The 15,032-nt window shown below is 31.5% G+C and overlaps 1 protein-coding gene across 2 annotated transcripts; it reads right to left on the bottom strand.

The window, feature by feature from the left end:
- Positions 1-1,323: 1,323 nt before the first annotated feature.
- Positions 1,324-3,995, bottom strand: LOC107913608 (microfibrillar-associated protein 1). Of its 2 annotated transcripts, XM_016842256.2 has the most exons (3): positions 3,818-3,995; positions 2,482-3,717; positions 1,324-1,679 (listed from the first exon to the last, which is right to left on the bottom strand). In XM_016842256.2, the coding sequence occupies exons 2-3, from the start codon at positions 3,666-3,668 to the stop codon at positions 1,565-1,567; spliced, it is 1,302 nt and encodes a 433-aa protein (XP_016697745.1). In that variant the 5' UTR covers positions 3,669-3,717; positions 3,818-3,995; the 3' UTR covers positions 1,324-1,564. The 2 variants fall into 2 exon arrangements, with proteins under 2 accessions (XP_016697745.1, XP_016697744.1); XM_016842255.2 differs by having other exon boundaries at positions 2,482-3,904.
- Between the last annotated feature and the right edge of the window lie 11,037 nt (positions 3,996-15,032).

The raw sequence follows: 15,032 nt of genomic DNA, 5'->3' as shown, positions 1-15,032 counted from the left end.
AAGGGTTTTATTGGCTTAAAAGGAATGAAGCTTCAATAGATTGACTTAGGTCTCTTCTGTAATCAAAGGGAAAAAAAAAGGAAACGTAGAGATGGGAAGTAAAGAAAGTTACAGTTTGTTCCTTCTTTCAGCAAAGGTGAGGGCAAAAATTGAAATTGGAAAAAAAATTATTATTCCAAGCGTTGAATGATAATTTAGTGGTGAGAGAATGGAATCGCTATTTGAATCAATTTAGGCCCGTAATACCATTACAATCAACCAAACTAATGTTTGGTAATGGGCCTGCCGAATTGGGCTAAAATCCATTCATAAATCCACCAACCAAACATGTTATATTTTTTTTTTGTAATAGGAATCACGCATGACAAAATTATATTCCAAAATCAATTCAAATGCTACAATAGAAAAATGGATTTTTTTTTTTTGGAAAAATAAAAAAGTGAAATTTGAATGAAAAGTATTTATTGTTTAAATTTATTTTTGGTCCATATAAATTTCGAAGTTTGTGATTAGAAAAAATCAATTTTAAACTTTGATGAAAATAAAATCTCGTCTAAATAAAATTTATTTCTATTTTAATTTTAAAGTTCTTATTGTTGAATAGAATCCATGGTCCAAAATCTTCCATGAATATCTAATTAATTTAATAATAAATTTAACCATTAACATTTGTATATTTTATCAAAATCACTCTAATTATATTTTTAACCTTTTTTACCATAAACCTTTGTTATTTTTTTCAAATTGTTTTATAAATTCAATGTTTCAAATTTTCTTTTCTTTAAAAAAGTTTCAATCTTTTGTTTACTAATAAAAATTTCTATTGAGTTAATTTTTTTAGATAATTACGTTTATTTTCTTTAAATTAAGAATTTTTTTTAATTTAATGTATTATTTATTTTATTATTTTCCTCATGCAATTATCTTATTAGGCTATCTAATTAATAAATTATATCTCAATAAAAATATCACACATTATCCCGTTAATTTTTTTAACCATACTTCCATTAAATTTATTAGAAAAAGCAGACTGAAAAAAAATCAAAGGTTGATGGCAAAAAAAAATAAAAATACAATTAGGATCATTTTAACAAAACATAGTGGCCAAATTTATCATTAACCCATTCCAGTCTGAAACCAACCTGAAAACCTGTTTCTTAACATCTAGGATGGCGCACCCAAAAGACTGAAATGGACAAAACATTGAGCCCCTTAATCTTAATCAACTCTACCATCATTATCATACCTATTTATTTTATAGTAATCCCCTTTTGTAAATGTAGACATCATCAATAATTCTATGTATTGCGACTACATCATATCTGAAGGCAACATGCTTTGCGACTACTATTGATTTAAAAATCATACCAGTACCATTTGGAACACTAGGGCTCTCTCAGGAAATTAATTTTACATGTCCATTTCATCGAAGTTTTTATAATTCATTAAACTCCTACATCATAAGCATCACCCCTAGTACCATTTGCAATGAAACATGCCAGTCATCAGTAAAAAAACAAAATACACCAACCTCTCCAATCAAATCATGGATTGAAACCAGTATTCATTTCATTTCCCAATCCTTCAACTTCTTGCTTCCTTTAGGTTTCGCTATCGGTACATTCACGGCAGCCATTTTTGCGTTGTATTTTGCCCGAAGGGGATCATTGTATGTCCATCTGCACAGAACCCAAATAACAACAATTCAAGGTCAGGAACTTATTTGTGTTTTATATTTAGTGGTTATACAAAAGAGAAACATTCAAAGATCTTATCTTTAGGGTTCAAATCCCATACGTCCAATTAAACTACAATTTAAAAGGCCATTTTAGAGATTATGTTCTTCAAATAAAAGATCTAATCAGAAAAATAAAGCGCATTCATCACCTACCTACTACCTGCATCTGAAAATTGCTCATTTATACTATTCAACTTAAAGCATGCTCAATTTCAGTTCAGATGATCCATTACAGAAACTATGATAATTTACTCCAAGCATGTTCTCACCATCATTAAATGGAATGGTGCAATTTAAGGCAACAAGTTCCATTAATATGCAGTATGAAAAAATCCAACAATAATATCCTAATACTATCCCATAGACTGATACAGTAATGCAACTGAAAACAAGATATGCCTCGGGATATTCTGTTACACTTCCACTCAATAAATCCCAAAACAACTCGTATCAGTTATTAATAATTAGAATCAAATACACCAGCAAATGCGAAACCAATTCCACATAAAATTTCCCAGCTTTGCCTCATTAGAAACAAGTTCTAGATGATAAAATTTAACACATCACCCTTCAAGTCAAAAGTCATATTTATTGACATTGTTCATGCTAAGTGTTTTCTTAGTTGATATAAAATGCTTATGCAAATCCAATAGATATATAGAAAGAGAGAAGGTAACTAATTCCAAACTTAAAATCTAAGAGCTAAAACATATTTCAGAGAGATGAGCTTATAGAGGACGTACGGATTGTTCCAATCAGTTGTATCCTCGTTGACAAGATGAGTCCATTTGGTTCTGCCACTACGACCGAAATGCTTGACTTGCATGACCTTGGGCAATATTGTCTTGTCCATCTTGTCGTCACCCGTTGGGGCAGAGAAATCGCGGTGATAAATATTTTGGGCTCCAGCAGTTGCAGCAGGATCATCAGCATCTGTCTGGAAGAATGCACCCTTGTGATAGTATTTCTGCATAAACCTCCACTTCTGTTTAGGCGGTGGAGCAGGTTTTGGATTCTTCCTCTCCCATTCCCGCCTCTCTTCCTCTGTCATATTCCTAACCTTCTCGATCTCCTCCCTCTCCTTAATCATTGCTTCCCTTTCTTCCCTATCTCTCTTAATTCTTGCAATCTCTCTTGCCTTCCAAGCTTCATACTCCTCAGCCTCATTAAGCTCATCATCAGTATCCACATCTTCTATGTTTGCCTCCAATTCCATATTTTTCTGAATCTCAGTGTCCTCTCTAATCTTCTCGACAACAATTTGCCTTGTCTCAATTTTCCTATGTTCTAACTTCCTCTTCACAGCCTCCTCCATAGCCCGTTCTTCCTCCTCTAATCGCTTACGCTCAGCTATTGTCTCTCTCTCAGATTTCGGCACAAAAACTGCCTTGGCCATTGCAATTCCCATATGTTCCTCTTCCGAATCTGTCTCATACTCCGACTCTTCCTCCTCTTCTTCCTCCACTTCCTCCTCCTCTTCCTCTTCCAAGAGTGGAGTTTCCTCTTGTTTTCTCTGAAGCATCTTCTCCCTAATCCTTCTCCTCCTCTCTTCCAAGGCATCCTCATCTTCTTCCTCGGCATCAGCCCCTTCATTCCTCCGGTTCCCCTCCTCTTCTGTCGACACAATCTCAGCTTGCCTTATACGCCTATGATCAGCCCTAATTTCATCTCTATTGTCAACCCTACTCTCAGCCAAACGACGTAACCTAGGATCATCTTTTATAACAATACCTGAATCTTCGTGAGTAGGAAAGGCTTTTTCTAAAGCAACGGCCCTAGCCATCCTAATATCGCCATCTTCATCGGCATCATCAGCCCACTCAGGAGCTTTCCCAGGCCAATATCTTTTAACTTTAGTTTGCCCAATTTTGCCTCTAAGTTTATCCCGAATTGCTATTACTGTATCACTAACACCTGCCGTGACCGACATTTTTTCCCCTTTCTGGTTTTCCTACGTTTTCTTAGTTAATAAACAACAACTACAGATGAAAATAAGTAATTAAACAAAAGAAATAGAAAAAAATAAGAAATTATGACACAAACTAATGATTGAAATTTGAAACCCTAAAACCAAAATACCTGAAGCGAGCTTTTCTGGAGAAGAAATGAAAAATAAAGGTTAAAGAAGGGAAAATTATTGGTTATAAATAGTATGTAAGTTTTACGGAGACGAGAGTATCTACGGATTGGGAGAACAAAAAAGAGTGAGATTTTAGGCTAAACTACACCGATGGTCCTCTAACTTTTAGAGTATTTCAATTTTGGTTATCCAATTGCAGAAAGTTTTAAACTTCACCCCTTTTGAAACATTAAATAATTCTATTTAAGCCTCTAACTTTTAAAGCATTTCAATTTTGGTTATCTAATTACAAAAATTTTAATGCTCAAACCCAATTGAAAATGAGCAAACCAATTGAAAAACTAATATGTCATCTATCAAGTCCAATTGGGGAGATGCTTTGTCTTAAGTGTCGAAGCGAATGACTTCCAGAAGATAGAGACATAGATGTGACTGATTGGACTAACAGTACATTGAATAGGAACCAAGTAAAATAGATCCTGAATTCATTTATGGATCGATTCACTTATGACGTTCATAGCGTAACATACCTTAATCTTGAGTGGATGGTGGACTGTATATGCGTGACTCGTATACTCACTACAGCAAAACAGGTTTTTAGCTGCGTTTCCTTGGCCCTATAGTGGTGCTTACAAGCGCCGCAAAAACGCCGCCATAGATAACGCCGCTAAATTTTGCGGCGTTTATGTGAGAAAATGCCGCTATAGAGCATGGTCTTTAGCGGCGCTTCTCATAAAAACGCCGCTAAAGATCATGTTTTATAGCGGCGTTTGTGAGAAAACGCCACTAAATTTAGCAGATTTTATCAACCCATTTTATTTCATATAGAATCTAAATTTCAACATATTTTCCTGTAACATCAAATCCAACCAAAAACTTCAAATCTAAAAGATACTATCACAAAAGAAATATGTATATGATCTAAATTAATAAATGAAACAACAAAATATATTATATTCAAAATTTATATTGTTAAGATATTCTCACAATAAGAAAACAAAAGTCTAAGATGGTGGATTCTGTGATTGATTCTACTGGAACATCTTCATCATATTTTGAAGCAATAGCTAGAGTTCGTCATATTTTCTTGTTGCCTTTGCTTCCCTTGCTGCTGCCTCCGCTTTAAGTTGAGCAATTTGCTCAACTGTGCTCACTTGTATTTGAGCCATCTGGTTTTTTAACCTCCACCGGAGGCATGCATTGTTGCGAGCTGGATCCAAAATATTGGGTTGGGTTAACAAAAGATCATTGAAATCGAACCCAGCAATACCTTTCAGGATCCAAAACTTTAGTAATAATTCGATTATCAATGTCGTCCAGATTAACAGAACTATCAGTTAAAGTGATCGCTTCATACTCTGCATTGTTATCCTTTAGTTTCTTCTAATAAATCAATCAATGAGTTAGAAACGAAATATATAATCAAACAAATGCAACATAACTTGGCATTATTTGCATTACAAATGACGAATTAAACTGTTATAATTAAACATGATAAATATTTAAAATAATTCAAATTTTATTAAGTAAATATACCATAATTTTTATAGTTTCAGTAGTCATAGGAGATCCATCTTTCTTTTTATGTGTAATATCAAAAAGTTGAAGGCGTCCAACTTTTTGACCAGATGACAATTTCTACAATATAGTAGGAAAAATATTATTTAGTAGAAAGTAATTAATATTTGACACAGTTAATAAATTCAAAATACCTCGTCATCAGCTACACAAGCAAAACTTTCAACCCAGTTGTGTGTGTGAATTTTTTTTTACCTACTTGTAGTTCCAACTCGTTCACAATCCTACAATATGAAATTATTATTAAGTATATAGTAAATACTATAAACCGAAATAATTATAAGAGTTTGGAAGTACGTAATACCCCTTTTTTCTTTGAATTCCAAAATCTAACTGCATATTCCCATTGGTACTTCAACATTCCCGGCGGGACATTTTTCAATTTCTCTTCGAGGCTTATATTTTTCTTAAAATATTCATTCTTTAAAGTACTTTTATGGTCTCTTCATTTCTATCCTAATGCTTTCTTCACATAATTATCCGAGATCTCTAAAGCAAATCTCTCCTGCAAATAACACAAGTTTAGAAAGTAAATATAAATGAAACTTAAACCAAAGTATTATAAATTACATTCATGTTATTACCTTAATATTGTCGAGAGCTTGATTTTTGTTACTACCAGGCATATGATGCCATGACTCGTAGTTGATTGGCAACAAATTGGCATTTCGTGGTATAATGCCCAAGTATCCTGCTAAAAGTTGAGCTTCTGATCCAATAGGCTGACCATGATTGTTTCTAGATACTTTGACACGCTCTACAGAATTTAGATTGTATAAATCCTTTAATAGCGTACGTCCTCCAGTTTTACGCCTCCCACTACTTTCAGCTAAAAAAATAGTATATGACAATATAAGAATTTGAAACAAAAATCAATAATAAAAGTCAACATGCATGTAAATTAAAGTTAACATTACTTTAAATTTTTACAAGTTCGTCAACTGTATTCGAAACATTCGAAGATCCAATAACAGTCTGTTGATCACTATTTGTTTCTTCCGAATTTAGAGGATTTTGAATAATACTTAGATCTCGCAATCTTCTTCTAGGCATATTATCTGCAATACACATAAAATAGTTGAAATATTAGTAACTAATTACAACAATAATAGTACATATAAAATATTTGAAATATTTAACAAGATTAAGATTTAAAGTATAATATTGCATATAATTAAAAATTCGTAAAATCTTACTACATCATGATTCGTAAATATCTTCATCCACATCCCGGCGAACCCATTGAAATTGTGTACTAGTACTAGGGATAGTTTCATTTAAGTTTTGTTCTGGAAAAAGCAATTTTTTTAATCTTTCGTCGATGTCATCTCTACTTCCATTGCCCATGTCAAACAAGCCTCTAGGGGTGTTACGGAGTACAACGTACCAACCCTCATCAGTTGGATCTTTTGAGTAAAAAACTTGTTTGACTTGAAAACAAAATACATACGGCTCATCTATGAATTTTTGTCCAGTGTGAATTAATCAAGAGAAGTTCATCATTGTAAAACCAAATTGATCTTTTTTAATTCCGCGAGTAGTATTAACATCAGTCCAATCACATCGAAATAAGATAACCTTCTATTTGTCATAGTAATCCAATTCAGTAATGTCCGTTAAAAGCCCGTAATACTCCACATTTTCTTTCAACTCAAGAAAAATTTCATAATTAGAAGAATTACTTGTGTGTTCATTAAGGTAAAATGTTTTGTTTAACCTCAGATGATAACCCTACACTAATCCGCTATAATATAAAGTGAAAGAGATGCAAGATCTCTTGTAAATTGAACAGCTTGCTGCGACTTCAAAGTATATGAAAAAAATATAAATGATAGTGGGATTAAGTTCTTTCACACTGATAGCACAAAACAAACACTGACAGCACAAAACAAGAAATACTGCAGCAAGAACTGTCTACCTGTGCTTTAGCAATCGACTTCCTTACAAGTTCTTTCGATAGATATTGCACCTAAAGATCAAAGCACGTGGCATTCAACAGTCAAAATAAGAGTCATATAGGAATTTCAGTTTTAGCAAACTTAGAAAAGAATTAATAGAATTTAACCAATTCAAAAGTTTAAAAATTTATCTGCTACACAGAACTAAAATTAACCAATTCGAAAAGAGTAAGAAATAAAATTGATAATATTAAAATATAAGAACTAATTTCACAACTTACACAAAACTAATAACAAAATTTTAACCTACGAACAATGGTTTCATGCTCAATTCATGACTCTCAAATATGAACAATTCTTAAATGAATACAACTGTAAAAATTAAATAAAAAACTAAAAAAAGGTTATCAAATCACCATTGAACTATAAGGCAACGGCAAAAATATAATGTTGTATATGTATATAATAAAAAAATAGAAGGGCACTAGAAAGCAAGAAAGATAGATGAATAAAGAATGAAATTTGTCTACACCTACTCAACTTCAACCATTTTTTTTCTTTTTACATTAATTCATGTTGTATATGTATATAATCTTTCCCTTTTTAAAGGCTTAACCTTTAATAGTACATGTATGGTTCTAAACTTCAACACTTTTCTGTCAAAAATAGAAACCATGGCCAATCATACATTGTGTTCTTCTACAAAAAGAATGACAGAAACCATGCATAAATAGGCAGGTATGCATTTATTTTGCTAATTACCCAATAATTCATTCTTACGAATAGGCTTTTCAATTGATTGTATAAAATAAACAATAGGTTGTATAAAACAATATACTTTTCAATTGATTGTATAAAACAAACATAAACTAAACTCTTCCTATAACAGTTTACTGCAAATTAATCCATATACCAATCCATTCCTCAATATCTAATAGTCATATACCAATGCATGAACAAATTAAAAGATTTAAATTCTAAAAAGATAGAAGAAAAGAAAAGAAAAAAAAAGAGTGCAAAGATAAGAGCATGATTGAAATTCTGTAAAAAGAAATCAACAAAATTATAAAAGAACAAAGAGTTTTCAACTTCTCATAATCAATTATACTTCAAAAAATAACCTAAAAAACCGCTAAAAAATTATAGTCCCAACTCGTAAAATTTAACCAAATTAAGAACATTATCTGAAATTTTAAAAAAATAGATATAAAAAAATATAGAGTGAAATGAAAAATCACCAGATTACTGCTTTCTCTTCTTTCTTTTTTTTCCCTAATTGTGGAGTTGTTTGTCTCGCTTGTCTCTCTCTCTCTCTCTCTCTCTCTCTCTCTTTTGCGTTGTTGTTTCTGGTTAAGTGTTTATACAAAAGATATGTTTCTGGTGAAGTTTATATACATAACAGAAAATGGCTAGGATTTGAAAGATGACAAAATAAATTAAAAAACAAACAAAATGAAAAACATAAAAACTTACACTGCGATGCAGCAGAGGACTGTTGACGGCGATGCAGCAGAGGATTATCGACAGCGATACAACAGACATTGGGGGAAAAACTAAGGGATTAAGGGAAAATTATTTGGGGAAAGAATAAAGGATTTTGATAAATTGATTTGGGGATAAGGCTATCAAAAATAGTGCTGTTTCGTTAAAAATAAAAGGATATTTGTGGCGTTTATGGGCAAAACGTCGCTATTGCTTTACCTTTAGCGGCGTTTTTTCATAAACGCCGCTATTGCTTTACCTTTTGTAGCGATTATGAGAAAAATGTCACTACTGCTTTACCTTTTATGGCGTTTTTCTCATAAACGTCGTTATTGCTTTTCTTATTGCGGCATTTTTTGATTAGCGCCACTAATGGTATAACCTTTGCGACGTTTTCGGTCCAAACACCACTAAAAACGCCGCTAAAAGCTTATCAAATAGATAAGGAATCGAAAGCTGGTTTGTTGGGTGTACGACTTCTATAGTATGTAGCATCATTCACAAATAGTGGGATTCATAGCCTAAGAAATGGGTAAATGATATCCCATCTTAATCATTACATGAAATATGAAAAGCAAATGAGGTCACGAGTCGTTTGGCTTTGTAATAAATAACTTAATTATTATTTAATAGTAATTGATTTTTCATGAATGAATATGTAATGGATACCATGAAATAAAATAGGATCATAATGGGAGAACAGATTTATCCCAAAGAGATTAAGGATATCCTATAAATGTAACACATTTATGACAATGTCATTCGACTAGCACTTATTAAGTAGTTTTGTAACTGTATGAAATTAGGGAAGGCTCAATCACGACACTATAGTAGAATGATTTCGTGACTAAATAAGTTTATAATTAATATGTGAATATCTAAAACTTAATTATAAATCATTTAAGCTTTAATTACATATGTCCAATCAGTCCCTTCGCTAGCTCGTTGAAACCAAAAATGAATTGCACTTAAAATCAAATGAATAGAAATGGATAAAAATAATAAAGTTAGAGATATAAGTTACATCCGAATATTAATGTGGTTTCTTATTAAGCATGAAAATGACTTGAGAATTAATTTAATTTTTTAAATTATTATTTAATTAAATAATTGAAATTCAAAAATAAAATAAAATAAATATGTCTTTGTGAGTCCGTTGATTATAGAAATTAAATATATTTTCTCATAAATTTTTTTTACAGTAAAGTTGTCATGACTTTAACGGAATTAGATTTGGGTTGAGAAAATTATTTGGTTAGAAAATTAATTAATTTAAATTAATTTAATAAATAATATTTATGTTGAGAAAAAGAAAAACATGTATTGGGTTGGATTAAATTATAAAGTGTTGGGTTAAAAGTCCAGAAAGCACATATAATTGGATCCAATATAGGAAACACCCAAAACCTCTCATAATATGTATGAAGGAACAACCCTAGTATAATTAACTAGGGTTAGCTGCCCCTCTCTCTTAGTAGAACTAGGAGCTTGTTTTTCTATAAAAAATATTATTTATATTTACTAATTCAACCAAAGTTCTTCTCTCTCTCTATAAATAGATGCATTGGTAGGGATTAAAATACACAAGTTATATACAAATTTTAGATATTGTTGTTTTGCCCGAAAATATTTAGAATTTATTTCCAAGTATAAATTTTATTTTCTAGGAATAAAAATTCTACCAGATTCTATTGAGAGAGAGTTTTATTTTCCTACTGAAAGTAAGAAAATTATTTTTTTCTATATTTGATTTATAATTGTTCGACCTGACACTCAAAGTGATTCGTGATAGGAGAATAGTGGAAAAGGTCATTCGGTTGAAAGTCAAGAATGTCTAGGATTCGTCTCACACAAAACACATATTCTTTTCGAGAAAATTTTATTACAATAAATATCACAAACCGACTTGATTTTCAAATTTTAATTTTCTGTTGTGACAAAAAACCATTTTCAAGCTTGATTTTTCCAACATAATGGCAGTCAACTAGTTTGAAAAGCAGAAGCAAACTTAGCAGTTGCTTCTCCCTCTAAAGGTAAGGGAAAACATGCTAAAATAAATAAGGCTAAGTCCTCTAGGCCACCTAAAGTAGAAAATAAAAGAAATAAGAAGCCTAAAAACTTATCTAAGTCTAAGTGTTTCTTCTACAATAAGAAAGGGCATTTTAAGTCCAACTGCAAAGAATGGAATGATTACCTAGCCACTAAGGGCAAATGTATGAAATCTTTATGATAAGAATTTGTTTAGTAGAAGATTCAATAGACCACTAGATCATTGAATGTGGAGCCACTAACCATGTGTGTGTTCCTCTATAGGAGTTTAAGGAAATGAAATATCTTGGATATGATAGTATCGTTACGGGCTAAAGATGGAACGAGTGTGACAGCAGAAATAGTGGCAGATGTACATATTTATTTTGATAAATTTAAGAAGATATTCTAAAATATGTTTCCTATACACCTAGTTTCAAGAGAAACTTAATTTTTGTTGCATATTTATTTAAAAACGGCTTGACTGTGACTTTTAATAATAGTATTGCAATTTTTAGAAATTGTACTCTTATCTGTAATAGATGGATGTTAAATAATTTCTAATTCATGGAGTCCAAATATGTGCACACTATTTGAAATTAAATCAATGAATAAAATACTTAAGACTTCTCACTCTAATGAGATATACCTTTGGCATTTGAGACTTGATCATATTAACCAAGAAAGAATCACTAGACTTGTAAAAAAAAGATGACACCTTAAGTTTGCTTAAGGAAATTGATCTTCCACAATATGAATCTTGCTTGGAAAGTAAAATGACTAAGCGATCTTTTAATGCAAAAAGAATGAAGGTTGTTATGTCACACCCCAAATTTGACAGATCTGAGAAGAAGGTGAATAGATGTGAATGTTACCTATTTTGGCGCACTATGGTAGCATAGGCTGCCAATTTATAAGCTTTTGGCAAACCAAAGTTTGGCACATTAAGTATTCGCTCGTGAAAGTATCTAAGGATTTCATCTCGAGGTATTCTTCAATTGAAGGAAGAATACGAAAAATGAAAAACACAATTTATGAGAGTTACCACCAAAGGTATGGTATGCCCGGTTTGCTCGAATACTTTGCAAGGTGGGTTCTGTAACGTGATTGGTTGAGAGCCAACTAAATGGGATTGACTGGTCAAACAACATCTGCATCATATTCTCTTTTATATTCCTTTCGGTTCTTGTAAGGCATTTAAAAGACAATTTCTACATACATTTGACACTTGTCAAGATCCACTAAGAGGGACTGAGTATATCTATGGTAAGAAGGAACATTCAAATGGTTTTTCTTCCTTCTATTCCACATTCTGGTTCTTTCTCTTAAACCTAAATATCTTTTTCTTCTTAGTTAAATTGGAAGCTAAAGTTTTTGGGTTAATTAGTGGATGTTTCAACCTCCTGGTAAGTTTGATAGCTTTGCATGTCATGGTTTTGAAAGAGTAAGGATGTTAAGAAGCATAAATACAATAGGGAGTAATTAGGATGCCATGCATAAGGGTTGTATGTAATTGATATACTGGTAAGCTATTTGTAAAAGGGATTTTAATGGTAATCCCATGTTCTTTTAAACAGTTATTGCTAATGGTTCAAAAAGGACGATCGGATTTAGAACTTCGAGCTACAGTAAATGTGAGTTTTAAGTGAGTCTTTATCCTGACTTTTGCATGTTAGTTTACAAGGGAAATTTGTATATAAATTTCATTTTGGATAACTGGTAAGTGTTTGTGTGTGTAAAGTATCGTAAAGTTGTTGCATGTCTACAAATGAGGTATATGAGTTACTACATGAATAAAATGATGTGTGGTATGCAGGTATCTAAAATCAGGTATGGAAGAGTATGAAATTTTTAGGAGTATGAATGAATATAGATAAGTGTGTTCTATGTTAAGCAAGTAACACAACCATTTGTGATGCTTCCAATAGGGTAGGTATATTGTTAACTGAACTGACAGATCGCGATATGAAAATATGTGTAAAGCTATGTGGTAGAGACCTATGGCATCATATGACAACAAAAACACTCATGGTGTTGTCTCCGGTAAGATGTAAACCAAACTAGCAAAGCACAACATGAAAATATGTACAAGACCATGTGGGAAAAACTCATGGCACCCTTTGAGATAGTCTGCCAAGACAATAAACACGTAATGTTTTGTAAATTCTTTGTGGAGTATCCAATAAAGCCTATATGACATATTCTGCCAAACCTATGCAGCATATTATGTGACGCCTGTATGGCACATTTTGTAACGCCTTGGGGAGAGATTTGGATAACTACCTTGGTGGTGAGATCAGGGTAAGTTTAGAGACTTCTTCACTAGATAGAGTCTAGTTAAGATTGAAAATATCTTTGTTTGAATAGCCTTATGATGAAATTTGAATATGACCTAAAGGCATTTCCTGAAAGAGTTCTCAACAATGTCTCTGAAGGATGAATTCGCCATAGTAGTCTGTTAGTACAAGAAATTTGGCGTATTCATAATTAGTAGTAGTCTAAGTGTTCGTCTAATCTAAGTTTGTATACGCTATGTAAGGAAGTTATCTAAATTATCTTGTATCTGCCAAATTTGAGTAGTTTTCATGCCAGGAATAGAGGTTTTCTAAAGCCTCAGTTGTTCACTAAGTTCGGTTCTCTCAGGATATGTAACATGTTTTGTAATACCCCGAAAATTACTACAGTAAGAAAGAAAGATATTATCCTTGATATAGTAAAGTAAGGAAATAAAGTGACAAAAGGGAAATTTTGAGTTAGGTCAACCTTGGAAAGTATATTATGATATATTAATTCAAGAAAGGACTAAATCGCAAAAGTAAGAAAAGTTTTGTGGCCCAAGAGTAAATACTCAAAATTTGAGGGGTTAAAGTGTAATTATGAAAAATTTGAAGGACTAATAGTGAAAATATATTTTAAGGGTGGAATGATCTAGAAACTAAGGAAAATTGATGAATTAGGACCAAATTGATTAGGTGAAGAATTATGAGGGACTAAAATTGAATTTTACCAAACAAGTATGACTCAAGGATAAAATTTTAAAAGATCATAAACGGTAAAATGGTCAATTAGAAAGAGAGAGAATTCTAGAAGGCAATGATGATATTAGAGATATTTTGGTGATATTTTATAATTATTTAATTAGATAAATATTATTTAATTAATATTTTAATAAGATATTTTATTATTATTTTATTTAGTATATAAGGAAAGAATGCACCAACGTGAGAAGAGAAGAGAAGAAAGAAAAAAGAATTTCTTTGCAATTTGGTCCTTTTACCAAAAATTCACCAGTTTCACTTAGAAATCAAAAGAATTTCCATAGGTACCAAGAGAGTAAAATAGTAAGGAGCTAGAATATCAAGTTAGATTCAAGAAATAGAAGCTGGAGGAGAGAGAAAATCAAGTTAAAGATTGAAATCAATAGAATAAGGTAAGAACATCAAGATTTAATTATATTTTTAAGTTTGATATTATTGAAAAAGCATGAAAATGATGTTAAAGTAGAGTTTTCTTATATAAGGTCCTATGTTCTTGATATGTTAGTGAAGGGAAATAAGAGGAAGTGATGTAAATATTGTAGAGAAAGGAAAGGAGGGTGTTATAAACTTGGTTATCAACATTTTGTACTAAAATAGTTTTTGGATAGCAACAGTAGTTTGAATTTGAAAATTCACAAAAAATTGTAGAAAGTGAATTAGAGGTTAATTAAAGTATTAAATTAAATCCTATTGAGTCTAGTTTTACGTATAAGAAATGGTGTAAGCAAAAGAGTTTCATATTATGAGATATATGAATTTTTGTGAGACAAGGTCAGATTGATTTCGGGTTCCCATGTTCTGACTTTGGAAAATCATCAAAAATTGTAAAAAGTTAATTAGGGGTTTAAATTTATATTTTTAAATTCTTAATGAGTCTATTTTCAAGAAAAAAAAGGAGGTATCATCCAAACCTCGTACTAAAAGATAATTAATTTTTAGTCGAAGCTGTCAAACAGCAGAACATGGATAAATTTGAAGATTTTACTGTACTTATTGTCTAAATTATAAATTCTAAAATTTTTATGGTAGAAATATATTTGAGTCTAGTTTCAAAAAAATCAAGCATATCTTAATTTAGAATTTTGTAGCTCAAGATATAAATAATTTAGTGACTATGACTCAAGTGGATAGCTTTGACATGAACATATAAGTAATAGAAGAATTATAGATAATGTTACATATAAGCATGT

The sequence above is a fragment of the Gossypium hirsutum genome, chromosome D11 (genome assembly GCF_007990345.1).
Source record: "Gossypium hirsutum isolate 1008001.06 chromosome D11, Gossypium_hirsutum_v2.1, whole genome shotgun sequence".
NCBI lineage: Eukaryota > Viridiplantae > Streptophyta > Magnoliopsida > Malvales > Malvaceae > Gossypium > Gossypium hirsutum.
Note: the sequence above shows the minus strand (reverse complement) of the source record. Positions and strands in the feature narration are given on the sequence as shown.

Coding starts and splice junctions, on each gene's coding strand:
- LOC107913608 (XM_016842256.2), bottom strand. CDS start 3,668: ATGTCGGTCACGGCAGGTGTTAGTGATACAGTAATAGCAATTCGGGAT. Junction 1,680..2,481: donor ACAACTGATTGGAACAATCC/GTACGTCCTCTA, acceptor GGTTCTGTGCAG/ATGGACATACAATGATCCCC.